General features: G+C 46.0%; 1 protein-coding gene across 2 annotated transcripts in view; it reads right to left on the bottom strand.

Moving 5' to 3' along the window:
• Positions 1 to 21,349, bottom strand: part of CNIH3 (cornichon family AMPA receptor auxiliary protein 3) — a 121,019-nt gene that overhangs the window by 50,509 nt on the left and 49,161 nt on the right. The window contains exons 1-2 of one of the 2 annotated variants that reach the window (XM_079939508.1): positions 19,990 to 20,204; positions 16,517 to 16,564 (exon numbers count right to left, since the gene is read on the bottom strand). In XM_079939508.1, the coding sequence (XP_079795634.1) occupies positions 16,517 to 16,564; positions 19,990 to 20,016 (75 nt within the window). In that variant the 5' untranslated portion in view covers positions 20,017 to 20,204. Of the gene's footprint in view, positions 1 to 16,516; positions 16,565 to 19,989; positions 20,205 to 21,349 lie in introns of those variants that run through there. The other variant, XM_079939507.1, reaches the window with a different exon arrangement.

The following is a 21,349-nucleotide window of genomic DNA, read 5'->3' as shown; positions in this document are numbered from 1 at the left end:
TGCCCCGGTCCGGGAAGATCCCACATGCCGTGGAGCGGCTGGGCCCGTGAACCATGGCTGCTGAGCCTGCGCGTCCGGAGCCTGTGCTCCGCAACGGGGGAGGCCACAGCAGTGAGAGGCCCGCGTACCGAAAAAAAAAAAAAGAAATTAATGAAGAAAACCCAAAGAGCAACCTCTGTGGTAAGACAACCCAGATTCAAATCCTGGCTTTGCACGTACTGGCCTCAGCTCCTTAACCCCTCTGCCCTCCACATGCTCATCGGTGAAAGGGGACCACAGTGATGCCCACATCATAACGGCATCCACGTCAGAGACGAGCATTAAGTGAGATGACCCATTCAAGCTCTTGGCACAACGTCTGGCATATTCTACGCCACATGCAGTAACTTAATAAACATTGTTGTCATGGTAAAATCTTTTCCTAGGCCACTAAGGACCAACCTTCTACGTCTAGGTAAGCTCACCTCTCCCAGCAAAGAAGAAGAACCCAAGCCCCCTTGTCACTGTCTGCATGGCACAGATATACAGAGGGGTGACCATGTGAGGACACAAAAAGTAGGTGGCCATCTGCCAGCCAAGGAGAGAGGCCTCAGAAGAAGCCCACCCTGCTGACACCTTAATCTTGGACTTCCAGCCTCCAGACTGTGGGGAAATAAATTTCTGTTGTCTAAACCACCCAACCCGTGGCTACTATGTTACAGCAGCCCTAGCGGACTAACACAGATCCCAAGGGTACCAGCACTAGAGGGTACAGTGTCTTCTGTAGGTTCTTTCTCCCAAGCCTCCGTTTCCCAACAGCCTCTTAAAATTGAGAAGAGGCCTCTGGTCAAAACCTCTTCACCTCCTTCTGACAGTCAGACTGGAGAAGTGCAAGACACGCACATGCACGTGGCTGACAGTGGATCGTCTGATGCCAGTGTGTTAGAGGGCTGTGTCCAAGTGTGCTCTGCAAAACTCAGAGTATGGAACTGTCCCGGGAAATGCAAAGAAACGTGCTTCTAATCCCTAGTGCCTGGAGACATAAGGGCAGGAGTTTGGGAGTCAGAGTGATTTGAATCCAGACCCAGCTCTCACTACCCTGAGTGACCTGGGCAAGTGACGCAAGCCCTCGGGTCTCAGTTCCCCATCTTCACCTCACAGAGTTGGTGTAAGAATAAATCAGAGACTGCGGGTAAAGTGCAGAGCACATTCAGCCACTCTGCCAGCAAAGAGTTACTGAATAGGTGCTATTTTCTAGGTAAAATGAGAAGCGGTGAACAAGATACCCAGACCCTGCCCTCACCGACTTTATAGTCGACTAAGGAAAACAAACATTTTACAAAGAATCATACCTCTGACTTTCCCCTCCCACACTTCCTTCCTTTTAAAGTCCAGAATATTTGGGCTTGAAGTACTTTATCAATAACTTGAATAACACAAATGTCAAGTGTTTGAAAACAACCCAACGTCCATCGCTTTTGGTCTCTATTAACAGTTGGCATCACCGCTATCAGAAAGCATTTGAAGTACCACAGTCGTGTGTGTATTAAAGTCTAGTTTATACAAAGAGCATCATACAGACCCTCGCAGAAAATGCACTGTCGGTCGTTTTATCAGTCCGTCCTGCTGACGTCATCTGAACAGCGTACACATTCCCGAAGGCAGGAACCTTGCCTAAGTGGCTCCGTTATTTAGTTTCTACCAGGACACCAGTGGCACTGGTGCCACTTTATGCTGATGCACTGAGTGGTAACAGCAGTGATATCACCAGTAAAGAGGCCACAGTAGCAGAGCTGCTCTTGCTGTGTGTTGCCCGCCCACCTCCCTGTGCTATAATCGGTGATCACTGTCTTCCAGAATTTCATCACTGCTTTAACCATTTAGGAGACGCAGAAAGGGAACAGTATGGCTTTTTCTGTCCCTTTATAATAACGGCATTTTGCATTTGTATAGCACATTTAACGTATTCAGTGCATTTTCTTGTCTACGGCCGGGTTTTATCCTAATGAAACAAAACCCCATGTGTTTCGTAATTGTCTGTGCCATAGAGACAGCTTAGGAATCAGAGCCAGTGAAACTCTGTGCTGGGGGAGGCCCGATGCCCCAAACTGCTTAAAGAATAACAAACCACATACAAGTTGCGAATGGAACCGGCATGGTAATGCCGCAATACAGCTATGCCGTGGGGAGAAGATACATCTGGAGCATCGGAATTAGTTCAGCGCAAGCCGGGAGCCCGTAGGAGTTCTCATCTGAGTTGCAGGGCTCTCAGGCTCCCTGCCTGGGTAGAGGCTGGTACCCGGTTCCAATTGTTGGGAGAGACAGAGACTGGCCAATGCTACAGGGAATAAGAGGCCATCAGGATTTGGTAATACTGGCATATTTTGTGGCCCAGAAACGTGACCCAGAAATGTTTCTTGCTTTTTCAGCAATTTAGAAAGGGTAAGAATTGAGTATCTGAAAGGGTGGGCATTTGGGGGGTCGAAAAACAGAATTTTTACTTCTCATCACATTTTGGAAAAGGGAGCATCTAGAAGCAAACCTCCCACCGGAAAAACAAGTTGTCTGCCGATTACTTGCAATGAGTCACCTGCTGGGTTGACCATCCCCTGGGAAGCAGGAAGTCAGGCGCTCATTCCTTCAGTTCACCTGGGCACCCGCTGGTAAATTATTGCTTTTACTCTGGTACCATTTAGAAAATTACGGCTCTCTAAATCATACTCCGGGGGACCGAGAAAAGGAAAATGCCTCCCCACCTGCATTGCCGAAGCCTGCCCTACCCTCCAACTCAGTGATCTGCAGCCTCGCTACACATTAGAATCATCTAGGGAGTTTTTCAAACCTCCCCTCCACCCCCACCAATGCCCAGGCTGCATTCCAGACCAATGAAACAGAAACTCTGGGGGTGGGATCCAGGAACAGTACTTTTTAAGCTCCCCGGGTGATTCCAAGGTACAGCCAAGCTTGAAGACCAGCCCTCTAACTACATCCATTCCCATGCTCACCCTCTGGGCAGTGAAGGTGCTCTGCTAAGACACAGCACATCACACCTGCCATGGCCCTTTCTTTGGTTTCCTTCACTTGCCTTAATCCCATGCTCAGCAGTGATAATTCTGCCACACACATTATGAAACTCATAATCCAAGTCATTGTGTGGTTGCCAGGCTCATGTTCACCAATACATTTAGCTAATTAACATGAATCAGATACCACGTTAGGCAACGCAGCAGATACAAAAATTAGGAGGACAGGATCCCCACCTTCAAGAACACAGCTGTGGAAGATAATGTGTACAAGTGACTGTAATACAAGATATTGTGTGATCAGAGCTTTGAAATTCTTGGGAAAGAAATCAGAGAGAAAAACGAGACCCCCTTTAGCTGAATGGAGGTCTTCACAACTGACACATCACACACACACACACACACACACATCAGCACATAATACAGGACTATGTACATAGCAGGTCTAAAGGAACTCCAGTTGAACGAATGAAGAAATTCAGATTGGCTCCCATCGGAAGCCAAGACCAGCACCCAGGATTCCCCAGCTCCTTTCTCCACCCTCGACCATGCCCAGGCTCCTCCAGGTACCATCAGACATCACCTCAACCTCTAGTGCCTAGTCTCTCTGCCCGCCATCCCCACTGGCCACCTCACACTGCCCTTGGAGTTCTGGGGTGCACGTCGGTGGCTGGGTGCCCTGCCCTGGCCACTCTGCTGACTGAATTCCTCCCTGAGACCAAGGCCTGCAGCTGTCATCCAGCGTCCACCCACCATCTCTATGGAATAAAATCCTCAATTTGGAGCTGAGCACAAAAGACCAGATGTGGCCATTTGCCTACGACCTGGCTGATGAGTTAAGCGGAAGTGATGTGTGCAGCTTCTGGGTCACATCCTTCACGGAAACGGCCCTTTTCCTCTTCCCCCTCCATCCTGCTGCTTGAAAGGACATCATGGTGTGACGCCCTCATGGACCACATGGACAAGAAAATGCCCTAACGATGGCAGAGCTCTGAGGGCAGGAGGAGCCTGGGTCCCCAGACAACCCTGGCAGGCAGGGTCCCCCTCCCATCCCACCCTCAGCCTGGACGGGCTCCCCCCCAGACAGCGCAGGCTCCCTTGTATCTTTTACTCACAGTGGAACCCATATCCCAATACGCTTTCCTGCCTCCATCACGTCCTACAATACCTGGAGTTCCTTTGTATATTAAGGAGAGGAAAAAGGTGTGACAGAAGAGCAAACGATTTCTGTCAGAACGGTCAATGACTTGGCGATTTCTCATAGCAAAACTACTGAGAGTCCATAAATCTGCTTAGGTCCTGCTGTGAGAATCTGCTTTGCCGATGAATGCGGTTAAGTTAACCAGCCTCCTTCTTCTGGCCCACACAGTCTGTGAAGACTACAGGGGAAACTGAGTGTCGTCAGTCTCTTGGTTAGCCGCCTGTAGAGACTGACCGCTAGGGTCAACAGAAGCTCTACAAAAGGTGTGCAAAGTTACCAGCTCCTATGGACGGAAGCAGCAAGAGAGAAGGGGAGTAAGCATGGGCCCTGGAACCAGACCCATGAGCTGAGTGACCTGGAGCAAATATTTACCATTTGGTGAAGGCAGATCATTTTATCCAACTCATAGGAGATTCAGTTACACAGCAGGCCCAGGGCCCCTCCACAGACCTACTGAACCTGAACTTCCCAGGATTGATGGGGATATGTTAGGATTCTCCAGAGAAACAGAACGAACAGGATGCATGTATGTGTGTGCTTATAGATACACAGAGATATAGACATATATATAGAGAGAGAGAGATAGAGAGAGAAAGAGATTTTAAGGAATCAGCTCAGGCAATTGTAGTGGTTTGGAAGGCCAAATTTTGCATGGGGGCTAACAGGCTGGAGATCCAGGAAGAGCCAGCCTTGCAGTTGAAGTCTGAAGGCCATTTCCTGCAGAATTCCCTCTTATTTGGGGAGGTCTGTCTTTGTTCCATCAAGACCTTCAACTGATTGGATGAGGCCCACCCACCTTATGGAGGGTAATCTGCTTTATTCAAAGTCCACCAATTTAAACATTAATCGCATCCAAAAAATACCCTCAAAGAAACACCTAGAATAATGTCCAACCACATACCTGGGCACCATGGCCCAGCCAATTTGACATATAAAATTAAGCATCACAGGGGGTGGGCATTCATGAATCTGTATTTTTTTTTTAAGTTGGTTTTTTTGTTTGTTTGTTTTTTAACTAATTTATTTATTTATTTATTTTTGGCTGCGTTGGGTCTTTGTTGCTGTGCATGGGCTTTCTCTAGTTGCAGCGAGCGGGGGCTACTCTTCGTTGTGGTGTGTGGGCTTCTCATTGTGGTGGCTTCTCTTGTTGCAGAGCTCAGGCTCTAGGCACACAGGCTTCAGCAGTTGTGGCCAGTGGGCTCAGTAGTTGTGGTTCACGGGCTCTAGAGCGCAGGCTCAGTAGTTGTGGCGCATGGTTGTAGTTGCTCCGTGGCATGTGGGATCTTCCCGGACCAGGGCTCAAACCCGTGTCCCCTGCATTGGCAGGCAGATTCTTAACCACTGTGCCACTAGGGAAGTCCTATGAATCTGTATTTTTAATAACCTGTCCAGATATGATGTGAGGCAGAGTCAAATTGGGGGACCACTCTCAATGATGCACCCTAAGGTCAATCATGGTTTCAGGATTTCTTCCTCCACCACTACAAGGGCCTCTGGACTTCCTTTGTGAAGCTGACCGGCACAAGCTTCCGTCATGCCATGAGTCAGGAAGATGCTCCCTCCACACACAGCCAGGACGGAGCAGGCTGGGGAGACGTTCCTCAAGCCCAGGGCTCAGCACTCCTGGGCAATCCACAAAGGAGTCGGCAGCTGGCCGTATTTGCCCGCCCACTGCCAGCCTCTATGGGTTGAAGCTCTTCTCCCTTTCCCCTCTCCCTCAGCAGACTCAATTCTCCAGATCCTGGGGAATCTTTTGGGGAGCTGCTTATGAATCACCAGCACATTCACCAACTACCCAGCTCACCAGATATTTCCCACAGTGTTCCCCCACCTTGGCCACCCATGAGAAGCACATATGGGCATTTTCTAAATACTGGACCCTACCTATTAGAGTAGAATTTCTGGAAGTGTTTCTTAAGCAGATGTATAGTGGAAAATCTCCATGGGGGATTCTGAGATGCGTAACGATTAGAAACCACCAGTGCCACTAATGACAAACACAACAGAACAGTGAACTCTACCGTTCGCCACTTCCTGACACTATCCTAGCATATGATTTTTCACAATAAAGGCAGCAAAGTTTCACAGAAAATTCTAAGTGCTCTCTCTGAGCTACTGATGAGAACTCCTGGATGTACAATAATGAGTGGAGAACAACGAAGCGTGTTAAGATGAGGGTGCTAGGCAGCTGACTGGGCTCGTTCATGCCACTAGCCTCAAAACATGCAGGGTTCAAATTCATGATGCCGATCTACTGCAGATTACTACATGTGGCTGACCTTCAGAGCTGCTCACAGATAGTCAGAATTATGAAAATAAAGTCCTTGAATACTTACAGTACTAAGGAGACCACCTCTTATGATGGGAAGGAACTAAGATTTCTGTATAGTTGTCATGACAGGAGGACATGTAGAGTAGTCACTGGAGGAAGGTTTAGGGAACTCTCCTCACACTTGGAATTCTGCTGCAGATGATAATATTGCCCAAGCAGGGCCTGCCCCCCATGAATCCACCTAAAAGAGACCACTTTGCACTAGAGAACTACTTATTTTGTTTCTTTTTTAATTTTTCTTTTATATTGCAGTACAGTTATGTAACAATGTTGTGTTAGTTTCAGGCGTACAGCAAAATGATTCAGTGATACATCTACATGTACCTATTCTTTTTCAAATTCTTTTCCCATTTAGGTTATTACAGAATATTGAGCAGAGTTCCCTGTGCTATACAGTTGGTCCTTGTTTGTTATCTATTTTGTTTTTTTTATTTAGTTATTTTTTAAAGCACCTTTTAAAAAAATTATTTATATATTTATTTACTTTGGGCTGTGTTGGGTTCTTGTTGCTGCACATGGGCTTTCTCTAGTTGCAGTGAGCGGGGGCTTCTCTTCGTTGCAGTGTGCGGGCTTCTCTTGTTGTGGAACACGGGCTCTAGGCGCACAGGCTTGAGTAGTTGGGGCATGCGGGCTCAGTAGTTGTGGCTCATGGCTCAGTAGTTGTGGCACACGGGTTTAGTTGCCTTCCTGGTCTGGGAAGATGTGGGATCTTCCCGGACCAGGGATCGAACCTGTGTCCCCTGCATTGGCAGGCGGATTCTTAATCACTGCGCCACCAGGGAAGTCCTGGTTAACTATTTTAAATATAGCAGTGTGTACATGTCAATTCCAAACTCCCAATCTATTCCCCGTTTCCCCCCTGGTAACCATAAGTTCACTCTTTATGTCTGTGAGTCTGTTTCTGTTTTATAAATAAGTTCATTTGTATCATTTTTTAAAGATTCTCTATGAAAGGGATATCATCCGATGCTTGGTCTTTCTCTGTCAATCTTTTCCACAATATTTGCCTGGAACTCCACAATATAAAGATGTGCAGCCTTATTCCCAGGCCTATCAGATGCCAACTTGCTCTGGGGTTGTACTGAGGTAGGAGATAGATGGACCCCTGGGCTGGACTGCTGGTGTTTGTTAAGCGGAGCAAAATTGAAGCTTTGTTTTCCCCAGACACTCCAAAGACAAAGCTGGTGGCAGAAGCTGAGCTCTGCTGGAGTAAAGAGGTGAGATGACCACTCCTGAGGTCAAGGAAAACTTCCCTGTCTGCACGTGCGCAGGAAGGTTCCTTGGGGAAGGGAAAAACGGAAGAGGCACCACCCCATAATAAGTGTGGACATATCCCTACAGGCCTCTGCGGTGGAATCCACCTTAGCAAAAAGTTGCTCACGCATGTTGGGGAGGGTCTTAGAACAGGTCAGATGTGGGAAAAGAAATGAGATAATTGGCCAAAGGTAAACAAAGACCCGGAAGGACTGTCCTACATAAGTGATTTAAATCACCTCTCATTAGAGAGGGCGCCCAAAGTCCTTCTCTCCAGGTGTGTATTTCTGCCTTGCTTCTGTATGAAATAAACAAACCTTCTCTGTGTGCTCTCCCACTTATTGTGCTGTGTTTCTAATAATAAATTTTGTACCTGTTTTTGCAGTTTTTGCCTCCATGAAACATTTTTGCTTTCAAACGGGGCAAGAGCCAGGGAACTTTGCTTCTAGCCTCTAGCCCCTGGTTGACTAGCAGCTAGGATTCCTGGTTTTCACCCAGGCTACCCAGGTTCAATTCCTGGGCAGGGAACTAAGATGTCTCTTCAAGACCGCTTACTGCTGTCCCTCTGAGATCAGTACCCAGGGAGGAAAGACAGAATTCATGCATAGTAAATGCTACTCACAGTGAAATGGCCACTGATAGGGGGTAGGGATGGGGGAAATGTTACTCCTTGAAAGACACTGCGCTTGGTCCTATAGACACACTAGTGAACAAGGAAGGGATGGTCCCTGTCTCCAGAGAGCTTGCTGTTGAGTCGAGCTCTGTTCAGCTGCAGTGACCCCAGTCTCTGAGAAGGACACGGTGGCCGAGCTGCACAAGCAGCCCAGGACACCCTGGTTCTGGTGTCACCTCACCATTAGCCCTCTGGTCTCAATTTCCCCTCTGAAAAGGAGGGATCTGGCTAGATGACCTCCAAGGTCTGTTCCAGTTCTAGCGTTTCATCTCCTAATCATATAGTGAACATCAACCTTATGTCCCACTATGTGCTGGGAATTCAAAGATGAATAAGACGTTGGGTTCCTCCTTCGTGGAACTCACAAACTAATGGGAGAGGCAGGCATCCAAAGAGACAATGATGCAGTGTTGCAAGTACCACCACAGAGGTGTAGACCCACACATCTAAGAGTCTATGTCACCATCCTAGAGAAAATCTGCAAAATTTCCAACCTCTGAGGCTTTTTCCCCCAGTTTCATTGAGATATAATTGACACACAGCACTGTGTAAATGTAAGGCCTATAGCATAATGATTTGACTTACATATACTGTGAAATGACTACCACAATAAGTTTAGTTAACATCCATCATTTCATATAGATACAAAAGAAGAAGAAAAATGTTTTTTTCCTTGTGATGAGAACTCTTAGGATTTACTTTCCTAACTTTCAAATATAGCATATACCAGTTAACTGCAGTCATCATGCTGTACCTTACATCCCTAGTGCTTAATCATCTTATAAACCGGAAATGTGTACCTTCTGATCACCTTCTTCAAACTCCCTCTCCCCCTCTGATAACCAAAAATCTGATCTCTTTTTTATGAGTTTGTTTTGTTATTCTTATTATTTTATTTTTAGATTCCACACTAAGTGAGATCATACAGCATTTGTCTTTGCCTGACTTATTTCACTTAGCACAGTGCCATGTTGTCACAAATGGCAGGATTTCCTTCTTTTTTATGTCTGAAATATATATATCACAAGTGCTTTAGCCATTCATCTGTCAGTGACACTTAGGTTGTTTCCATGTCTTTGCTATTGTAAAAAAACAAGCTGCTATGAACATGGGGGTGCAGGTCATCACTTCAACATAGTGCTTTTATTTCCTTTGGATATATACCCAGAAGTGGAATTTCTGAATCACATGGAAGTTCTATTTTTAACTTTTTGAAGAACCTCCATACTGTTTTTCACAGGGGGCTGTACCAATTTACAATCCCACCAACAGTTCACAAGGAATCCCTTTTCTCCACATCCTCACTAGCATCTGCTATCTCATCCCCATTCTAACAGGAGTAAGGTGATAACTCATCCCTCTCCTACAAATATATGGTAGATTGATGGCATTCATGGTACCCATTAATGGTCTCCCTGTATCCACACCCTTTGCCCTGTAACTCTAGTCCCTCCCACTGTGACCCTGGGCTTGGCCATGTGACTCACTACGGCCAATAATAGGACACTAATAGATCTGATGCAAACCAAAGCTTGGAAGAGTGCTTGTGTATTTCCACTTCTTCTCTTGCTTCTCTATGACACCATGAGAACAAGTCTAGATTAGTCTTTGGAGAATGAGATGGCCCATCCCAGCTGAGGCCATCCTAGATTAGCTTACGGTCTGCTGCCTGCCAGACACCTGAATGAGCCCCAGCTAAGACCAGAAGAACACCCCCTTCTCCCTATAAGCCCAGGCAAGATCCGTGGAACCACCAGATGACCCATGGACTCATGAGAAAGATAAATCGTAGTTGTCCTGAGTCGCTAATATCATGGCAATGGAGAACTAATAAGGATAGGGCCAACCAGCTCCCCAGATTCGAGTGAGAGGCCAGAGCCCATATGTAAGGCAGCTGTTGTGAAGTCCTCGGTTTCTCCTGCTGCAGCCTCGGGAGTGGAGTGAAGCGAGGACAGGGCTCCTCCTCTGGCTTCTGGTTCAGCCACCCCGTGACAGCATCACTATTTACACAGTGAGTAAAATGTCCCATCTTTCCCTCTGACTAACAAGGAGTTTGCCACAGAAAGCATCTGTAGATAAATTATACGTGAGACATGGTTTCTGAACTATGCAAGTTTTACTGCAGGATATTTTTACTTTTCTTCAAACATTCCCTCTAGGGGTGAACCATCCCACCAAGAAATTAAATAGAATTAGAAAAGAGCCTTAAAGGAATCCACTTGGCCCCATGACAGTGAGCCAAGCATATTATAGGGTCCCGGAAGCCCTCTGTAGCTTTGGTATTTGTATCTTCCCTCTAAAATAGCTGAGCAATATTGCTGTAGTAGTGGTCCTTAAGGAGCATGTTTCAAAGCGAACCAACAATTTCCCCTTTCATGTGGTGATTGAAAATGTGGACTCTGTTCAAACAGACTTGCCTTCAAATCCCAGCTCTACCAGCTTATGAAATATGACACATCTTTTAAGTGGGGCTATTAATCATGACTACTTCATAGAAATGTTGTGAGGATTAAAAGAGTTAATCCTTTCAAAGGCATACAGTAGTCACTCAGGAAAAGTAAGCAGCATTGTCACGCCTTAGCAATTCCCCAAGCCACAGAGAATTCTGATCTGGAAAACTTCTGAGTCAAGGATGGCCTCTCAAAGGCATTCCACACAACTGCCTCTGACTTTTTGTGTCCCTTTTCCCTGTATTATGTCTCTCCATGAAAATAGACCATTCCCTCCAGAGCCCTGCAGGAAGAACTGCGTTAACGGCTAAAAAGACCAGAAGTCAAGCCAATGCCTTGTGGCAGGGAGTGCCAATAATTAGAGAAAAGTCACCGTCGTCACCATTCTCCCAAGCAGTTAATGCACAACAAACTGTGTGCTCCAAAGTGACATGAGTCTTTCTCTAGGTTCTGGTACATAAATGTATTTAGTAGCTTCCTCCTAGGTCAAAGAAATTGGAACAGACTTTGAAACTGTCTATTTTATAAATTTGTAGAGTCAGCAAATGGCTGATCTCTGGCACAGAATAAAATCTCTCTAAAAAAAAAAAAAGATTTTCCCCCTTATAAAAGTGGCAGATGCTTATAGTATCAGTTAGCTATTGCCATAATAATGCTGCATAACAAATCACTCCAAAATTCGGTGCCCTAAAACAATAATCATTTATACTTGCTCATGCATCTAGAGGTTGACTGGGGGTCACCTGATCTAGTGTGCTTGGCTCTGAGCTACAGGTGGCCTCAGGTCTGTATCCCCTGCCTCTCATGCTCCTTGCACCAGAGGGCTGGCCTTGATGATGTCAGAAGTGCAAGAAAAGGAGCAGAAACACCCAGTAACTCTTAAGGCCTCAGTACACACAAGCCCAGCCACATTCCGGTGGACACATCCCGTCACATGGCAGAGCCCTCCATCAGCAGGGACGGGAAATGTACTCTGCTTCTCTCAGGAGGAACTGCAAAATCATATGCAAAGGTCATGGATACAGGCAGGGCCGGCTTCAGGGACATGTCACCTGTGCAGATGCACCTGGGTCCCACGCTCAGAAGGGTCCCACCTTTGGCTGAATCCTCTGCTTCGTAAAATTCCTAATAACCTTTCATCATGGAGCCCCACATTTTCATTTTTAACTGGGCCCTGCAAATTACATAGCCAGTCCTGGATACGGGGGAGGGTGAAGAATTGGGAACAATAATGCAATCTTCCTACTTAGCAAACTGACTTTACACTATAGAAGTGTCATATCCATTCCCCAGATGCCCCAGGCCCTGCTTTCAGAAGCACATCGCGGAATTTCTGCAGTGCAACCAGGTTCACACCATTCAGCTTCACTTCACAGCGTGATGCCTCCCCTAAGACAGATGTGTGGTTCTGATAAGCGTGAAACGGGGAGGGGCATTTGTGGCCATCAGTGATTACACTCGTGGCCTTACCACTGCCTTGTTCTCTCCAGAATTAAACTTGGAGCACCTGGCCCCCCCGCCCCCAGACTGGTTATACCTCCCCAAGGAACTCAACACCGTCACCGTCACCCTCACCCCCAACCCACTCATCGTCCTCTTTCTTGTCCCACTGCAACTGCTCAATGAAGAGAGCGAAAATTATCCACACACTAGAGCTTTTTATATCCACCACTGTCAGAAAACCTGCAGTGAGACTGGACACACTCTCGGGGAAATCAGGGTGCGAAATGGAGAATCACAGATTTGTCAAACCAAAGGGACATCCCAAACTATGCAACTAAGTCGCCCCTCTCAGGCGGGCTCCGTCTAACTCAAAACCATCGCAGACATCAGGCTGTCTAACTCCGCCTAAGGGAGGGGAACATTTCTTAGCCCCCAGGACGACCAACCTCAAGGTTAGAGGACAGCTGCTTATGAAGAAAGTTTCTCTTTATTCTCATGCCAATCTGCGGCTCTCACTTAAGTTCTCTTCCTCTAACCATTGCCTGAACTTGGAGACGCAACAGGAGACCCCTAGACAGTGTCCTCCGGACAAGGACCTTTCGCGTGCCCGAGAGCAGCCATCTAACCAACGTCTGCTCTCCACGCTCTCCACGCTCCCAAACCCGCACTTGACAGCGACCCTCAGAGTGACAGCATGCCCAGTGGGGAGCACAGCACAAGGGGCAAGTGGCTTTCGCCATGAAGGAATGAATCATGAGCACAAATCGACACAAGAATCCTGCAGTTCAGACAATCACCCAGAGAACACATTTTCTGATAATTACAGAGCTAAAAATGGATCCACTTTGAAAATCCCTTCCTTTCTCCCGAGAAAGCTGAGGAGGTGGTTTAACAACAATCAGCTGCTGAGATGCATCGCATTCTGGGGTGTTTAGGAGATGAGCTCCAAGAAATTTCTTGGAAGGTACAGTTCCCAGAAGGTGGTGATGCTAACGAAGTCCATCAGCCCTCTCCACCGCCCCCAGTACGTGCTCACAGCTTGGGAAACTGAACTCAGAAGCCCATTCAAAATGAGCCAGGAGAGAGGAGGCCCAGGCCTTCCTGCCCCGTGACTCTGCTCAAACGTCAAATGACAGTTCTCCAAGAAAATGGGAGGAGGTGCTAAGGGGGCTGCCGCCAGCGGAGGATTACCTCAGCTTCCTTCAGCACCACGGGTGTGCTCGGGGATGTTACAGGAAGTTTTAGGTATCAGCTAAGTGTCATATAATAATAACGATAACATTTAGTACGTGCCGAGCATTGATGAGCTAGACGCACATGTATTATCTCATTTAATTCTCACAACTCCACGAGGAGGGTGCTGTACTTATCACCCCCACTTCAGAGTCACACTGAGGGTTACACAGATAATCAGGGCACAGGCAGGAAGCAGCAGAAGCCTGTATACATCACCACTCCACCACTCTTCCAGTGCAAGGAACCAGAACTGGCTTGAGAACTTATTTGTAAGGTTAAAATACAGACTACAAAGAGGGGAGAGGGCATAAACACAGAGGAAAGGAATGGGATGGAAACTGTAGGCTAGAGACCTTCTGTGTCGTAAGGAGTACAATAAAGAGTTAAATTTGATTTAAAAATACAAATATGATGTAAGGACTACATGTGGTAAATATAAGTTTTGTGCCATGTCATGGACACTGTTGAAATGAAGAAATGAAAAGACTATTATGGGACCTAATCAAACTTAAAAGCTTTTGCACAGCAAAGGAAACCATCAACAAAACAAAAAGACAACCTATGGAATGCGAGGAAATATGTGCAAACGATGCAACTAACAGGGAGTTAATCTCCAAAATATACAAACAGCTCATACAACTCAATATCTACAACAACAAAAAAAAAAAACAATCAAAAAATGGGCAGAAGACCTAAATAGACATTTCTCCAAAGAAGACATACAAATGGCCAATAGGCACATGAAAAGATGCTCAATGTCACTGGAGAAACGCAAATCAAAACTACAACGAGGTATTATTACCTCACACCTGTCAGAATGGCCATCATCAAAAAGTCTACAAAAAATAAATGCTGGAGAGGGTGTGGAGAAAAGGGAACCCTCCTGCACTATTGGTGGGAATGTAAACTGGTGCAGCCACTATGGAGAACAGTATGGAGGTTCCTTAAAACACTAAAAATAGAGCTACCATATGATCCAGCAATCCCAGTCCTGGGCATATACCCGGACAAAACTATAATTCCACAAGATACATGCACCCCAATGTTAGTTGCAGCACTATTTACGGTAGCCAAGACACGAAAGCAACCCAAATATCCATCAACAGATGAACGGATAAAGAAGATGTGGTATGTATATATACAATGGAATATGACTCAGTCATAAAACAGGAATGAAATATTGCCATTTGCAGCAACATGGATGGACCTGGAGAATATTATGCTTAGTTGAGTAAGTCGGACAAAGAAATACTAAATGAAATCACTTCTATGTGGAATCTAAAAAATAAGACAAATGAATCTATATACAAAACAGAAGAAACAGACTCACAGACATAGAAAATAGATGCCTCGTTTCCAAAGGGGAGAGGGAGGAGGGGAAGGACAAATGAGGACCATGGGATTAGCAGATACAAACTCCTTTACACAAAATAGGTTAAGTAACAGGATTTACCGTGTAGCACAGGACAGTAAAGTAGGACCTCGGCAGAGGCAGCCACAGGCCATTGCCTGCTGTCTGGCTAGAGTCAGTGGTCAAGCAACACAGAAAAACGAGCAAAGCTCAAATGTGATGGACGCAGGTTATTGCTCTGCCAGAGAATTCAGGATTGTACATTCAAAATGGGGAAAAAAGGGCAATCTGCAGTGTGAAAGACACTTGGGTGTCAGTCTTAAAGAACAAACCAGAGTCTAGGGAAGTGACAGCTGGAGCAGGTTATTGGTGTCCGAGACATTATCTGGGAAAATAATTTACAAATTCATGAAGTTCCCTTAATACCAAATGTCATGTGCTATTTTCTTAATCATTTTTTATTCCTCGGATCACTAGTACTTTCATTATCTGAGCTTACTTCCCCACTGTGACAAAGATGTGGAACTATGACATACTGAGTCTCTTGGAAAACATTAAAGGACAAGTAATTAGCTAGAAAAATCACTGACTTCTTGATCAAGCTCTCTCTCCCAAGGAAAGGTATCATTAATTGAAATATAGAAAAGATTTCAAATGCTTGCAAAATTGTTTCCCTTCCATCAGTTTTTGGCATGGCATTTGGCTTCTCTCCTATTCACATAAGGCTCAAAAACTTCTTTTGGGTTGGCAGGTGGCTTTCCTATGGCCTGTAGCGCATCTGCTCTGAACAGAGATCGGGGATGTCCTTTGGCTCAAGGCAATGGATACTGTTAGTTTTACATGCAAGTTGCCGTTCTCCACACTTTGCTGCAAAAAAGTACTCGCTTTCCTTACCGGAGCGTGGCAGACTGGTCTCTCTGCCACAGAGGTACCCCAGCTACGCCACAGAGTCCTGCTAAATACTAAACTTGAGCTGCACATGCACACGTGAATATGCATGCACACGTGTGCTTCCTGAATGCATTGAGGGCAGCTGTGACCTACTGCCCAGCCATTCAGAGCAACTCTAAATGCTTGGTTCCCGCTTTAATAACATCTCCCTTCCCACCCCTCCGACACTCCTGATGATGCTGTCAATCAAACCGCAAAGCTGAGTGGCAGGTTGAAACCTCAAAGGAAACCCAACAACCAGTTAAAAACTTGGCTGAGCCAAGGTGGGAGCGTTTCTGAGCCCCGCATCAGACAGGAACAAAGGCTGTGAGGCAACATCAGCTGTAAATGCCATCCATCATCATGCAAAGATAAAGAACCTCTAAATCCAACCAGAGGGCACTTGCAAATATCCAGTGCTGTCCTGACACTGATTGATGGCCATCCCTTTTAATTAGCTCCTCCTGTCTCTGGAGGTTTCCGAAGAAGTGATAACGTGCTCCCACCTCCTCCTCCCCCGCCACCATTCGCCTCTGTGGGGAGACAGGACCGAAGCAGGCACTGAGCCTCACCAGCCCCTCCCACTGTGTGACCACCGTGACCACGTGACCATCCAAATTCCGTCACCGGGTGCTTGCACTGACCTTTCGTAGAAGGAAGCAGATGCGCTCGATGTTCCTCAGCCGTTCCCTCTATCAGGATGCATGGGAAAGAAAAGAGAGGGGAGGTTAGATTTTCTGCTGAAAGAACATGAGAAGCCCCACATTCAGCCCCTAGTAGAGGAGGCAGAACCCACCACAGATCCCTCCCAGTCATGACCTCCATGCTCTCACTCAAGTGGCTTTCCCTAACAAGAGTTTCTGCTCATACAACTCAACAGCAAAACACCAAATGATCCAATTAAAAATGGGCAGAGGAAAATAGACATTCTTCCAAAGAAGACATACAGATGGCCCCCAGGTACCCGAAAAGGTGCTCGATATCACTAATCCCCAGGGAAATGCAAATTAAACCCACAATGAGATATCACCTCACACCTGTTAGAATGACTAGCCTCAAAAAGAAAAGAGGTAACAAGTGCTGATGAGGCTGTGGGAAAAAAGGGAACCCTGGTGCACTGTTGGTGGGGATGTGAATTGACACAGCCACTGTGGAAAACAGTATGGAGGTTCCTCAAAAAGTTAAAAATAGAAGTACCACATGATCCATCATTCCACTTCCGGATATAGCCAAAGGAAACAAAATCACTATGTTGAAGAGATATCTACACCCCCATGTTCATAACAGCAGTTTTTACAATAGCCGAGGCATGGAAACAACCTAAGTGTCCACTGACGAATGGATAAAGCAGTTGTGGTATACACATATATAATGGAATATTATTCAGCCATAAGAAAGAAGTAAATCTTGCCTTTTGCAACAACATGGATGGACCTCAAGGGCACTGTGTTAAGTGAAATAAGTCAGAGAAAGACAAACACTGTATGATCTCACTTACATGTGGAATCTAAAAACAAAACAAAACAAGAACAACAAAACCAACTCATATCTGTGGTAATCAGAGCTGGAGAGGGAACTGGATAAAGGCGATCAAAAGGTACAATCTTCCAGTCATAAGATGCAATTCCTGGGGATGTAATGTACAACGTGATGACTATAGCTAACACTGCTGTGTGGCATATTTGAAGGCTGCTAAGTGAATAAACCCCAAAATTTTCATCACTTTTTTTCTTTTTTCTTTTGTATCTGTATGAAATGATGGATGTTAACCAATTAAGCAATTAAGCACTATATGTAAGTCAAGTCATTATGCTATACAGCTTAAACTAAATACACTGCTGTATGTCAGTTATATTTCAATAAAATTGAAAGGAAAAAAAGAGCTTTGAGCTTTTCTCCATCTACCTTGTCATAGTTATTTGCTCTTAACTGAAATTTCCCAGCACACAGCATGGGCTCAGCTTCCCTCTCAGCCCAGCACAGGTTTCTGTACTTTTTCCTGCAGCCTCTGTGTCCCTATAAGACAGTCAAACCGCAGAACGGGCACCACATGCTCGTGAATCCAAAGGCTGCGGTCGGGTCCCCGGGGAGGGCTTCCCATTCAAGCCGCGAAGAGCATGTGTGCCTGATTAGTGTGTGAGGTGGGGAAGTTCTCTGCCCATTGGTTTTATTTTTCTAAAGTGGCTGTATTTAGAGGAAGCAATCTCCCCACTCAATTAGACACCAGCAGTGCCCCCAGGCTAAGACTTTTCAAGATGCCCAAGTCTATCTCCAGAGTGTGGCTCGCTGCCAAAGGAAGATGCTCCGGGGCTGCACAGGTGATGATGCTCGCCTAACACACTAAGTGCCGCCTCCCCTTTCCTGCAGAGACTTCTGCGATTTCTGAAGCCACTCTGAACACAGCTGTGGCATCTCCCAGTGCGTCATTACTGAGGCAATTTGGTTGCGGTCGATGTGATCATAATGAGATTCCTCCTGGATCAGGAGAAGACAGGTGGCTGGGATACTTCAATTTCCCTAATTAAATCATAAATATAGTGATTCCTGTGCACCCTTTAAGCCCAGAGGAAAGAGCCCACATCAGGACAAATTAGCATCCACATGGCTAGGAAGACAGACCACATCCTCCTCAACACACGTGTGTGTGCATGCGTGCACACACAAGCACAAACAGAGCTGGGCACTGAGGCTGCCTAAATGGAGAATAGTGGGAAAAGGTGTGAGATAACAGGCATGTAAGACGGAGGTTCAGGACACACGCTAGCTCCTTCCCCAGCAAGTCAGATCCTCTAAAGGACATTTCTCATTACTTTACAATGATATTAAATGCCCAGCTGGCAAAAGGAAGGGGAAAGGGTTAACATGAGAAACTAGGAGTTAAAACAAACATTCCTCCTCTTCCTACCACATGGAAGAGGGGTCCGCCCAGAGGGTCTGACAATATTTGGAGCTTAAATCCAAAGAACCAGTGGGCCTCATGCACGTTGATTTAGGAATGCATCACACCGGGCTTCCCCGGTGGTGCAGTGGTTGAGAATCTGCCTGCTAATGCAGGGGACACGGGTTCGAGCCCCGGTCTGGGAGGATCCCACATGCCGCGGAGCGACTGGGCCCATGAGCCACAACTACTGAGCCTGTGCGCGTCTGGAGCCTGTGCTCTGCAACAAGAGAGGCCGCGATAGTGAGAGGCCCGTGCACCGCGATGAAGAGCGGCCCCTGCTTGCCACAACTAGAGAAAGCCCTCGCACAGAAATGAAGACCCAACACAGCAAAAATAAATAAATTAATTAATAAACTCCTACCCCCAACATCTTCTTTAAAAAAAAAAAAGCATCACACCAATCAGCAATTGTTTATAACACAAGTCCATCCAGGGCTGGAGTTACCGAGCAGTGAAGCAGCTTTGTCAAGCCACCTGAGCCTGAGATGCTGCTTCAGAGGATCTACAGGGGCCCAAAGAGCTTAAAGATGAGTTAAATGAGGCTTCCAAAGTGTTTAAGTTCCTGCCAGGGAGTAACATCATAAAAACTGGGGGAAATGTGTCTAATACACTTCCATTTAGGGTTTCTATGGATTTTTAAAAAAATCTCAGACAAGAGTCCTTTACTTAAGGGCTTGAGTCTATCCATGAGATGTCTGGCCTTTGGGACCCAGGCTCCTTAATTAATTCATTAACTAATTAAAAGTGTGGCTTTATTTTTTTTAATTTTTATTGGAGTATAGTTGATTTACAAAGTTGTGTTAGTTTTGGGTGTACAGTAAAGTGAATCAGTTATACATATACAGATATACACTCTTTGTAAGATTCTTTTCCCATATAGGTCATTACAGAGTACTGAGTAGAGTTCCCTACACCATACAGTAGGTCCTTATTAGTTACCTATTTTATATATAGTGGTGCGTATATGTCAATCCCAATCTCCCAATTCATCCCCCACTTCCCCTGATAACCATAAGTTTGTTTCCTACATCTGTGAAGAAGTGTGGCTTTAATAATAGGAATAAAGAGTTGAGATCCAGCTTCTCTGCTATGCAACCTCACCCTTCAGTCATTCATTCTTCCATCAACAAAGTTATTTGAGCGCCTACTGTGTGCAGTTTCTGTCCTTGCACTGACCTTGCACAGAAGCTCCCAGTGGGGCATACACGGGTCCTAATTTTCTTTGCTCTGCCCGAACTAAGGAACCTGCCAAGGTGAGATGGAAACGGGCTCCACAAACCCGTCTCATGGTTTGGCCAACCTCCTGCACCCCAGTGTTGAATTCGCATGATGGAATTGAGGGGCAGGGCACTATTTCTTCACTAGTATTTACCCTGAGATCACACAAGGAACTCTGGGTGTTCTAAGTGAGCCGCTTTCTAACTCGAGCCCAAGCCACCAGGAGGAAGGGAAGCAGGCTCTTGACTCCCTGGCATTCCAAACAGAAGCACCCTCTCGGACTAGGGCAGCTCTGTGCACCTGGTCGATGTTGACGAGCCAAGTGTGGGACGCTGGGGCCAAACACAAAAGCATCCAGAAAGAAAGGAGACCCAAGGTGCAACGCGTTCAGGCCTACAGGAGCCAAGTTATCACCGGTGGTGGTGAGGCTGGCAGTTGGAAACAAGACGGATTTTAATAATGACAAGTTTCATAAGATATAGTAAGTGTTCAGGTGGATCTAGGGATTCTTCCAACTTGTCACAAAATTCCGCTTCACACAGTTGACTTGGAGAGGGTTAGGCTCTCTTTCATAGAATCAAAGAATTTGATGCCAAAGGGATTATAAAATCAGGCTCTTAAAGGCACAACGTAGAGTAGGTGGTAAGAACCCCGGCAGACTTGGGCTCCAATCCTGACTTCACTGCTCATGAGCTTTGAGTCCTTGGATAAGAGTCTATAAACTGGGTAAATAATGCCTGTCTAGCAGAGCTGTGAGGATTATAGGTTACATATATATAGGTCCTAGCATGTAGTAAAAACGCAAAAAAGCAACTCCAATAATAACCCTGTACTTTAGAGAGGGTGACACCAAAGCCTGCTCCCCTGGTCTTCTGGTACCTCCCTAAGAGCACAGCCCTCTTCAGGGGGCCTGCAGTTAAGGAGAACAGACCTCTCGTCCCTGTCACTAAAGAATGATGTCATAAGCCTTCCAGGTTAATATTCATACTAATATATATTTTTATATATATATATATATATATATATATATATATATATATATATATTCACACTAGAAAATTCCGGTGTTCTCTCTAAAACTTTTGACTGAAACTATCAAACTATCAACAGAACTATTCAAACAAAAGCATGCCTTGGCGCTGGAAACCAGGGCCTGGAAGCAAGTTCAACTCAATGCAGGCCCAGCGAGCTTAGACTGAGAGACGGACTCGCGTGAACCGTGAGCTCCATCCTTTGGGCCCAGTGGTCCTGGTCTGGAAAGTGTCTGGAAAAGGCTCTGTCCACAGGCGGGCTGGTGCCTGGCTCTGGGATGTGGGCT

The sequence above is a fragment of the Stenella coeruleoalba genome (assembly GCF_951394435.1).
Source record: "Stenella coeruleoalba genome assembly, chromosome: 1".
NCBI lineage: Eukaryota > Metazoa > Chordata > Mammalia > Artiodactyla > Delphinidae > Stenella > Stenella coeruleoalba.
Note: the sequence above shows the minus strand (reverse complement) of the source record. Positions and strands in the feature narration are given on the sequence as shown.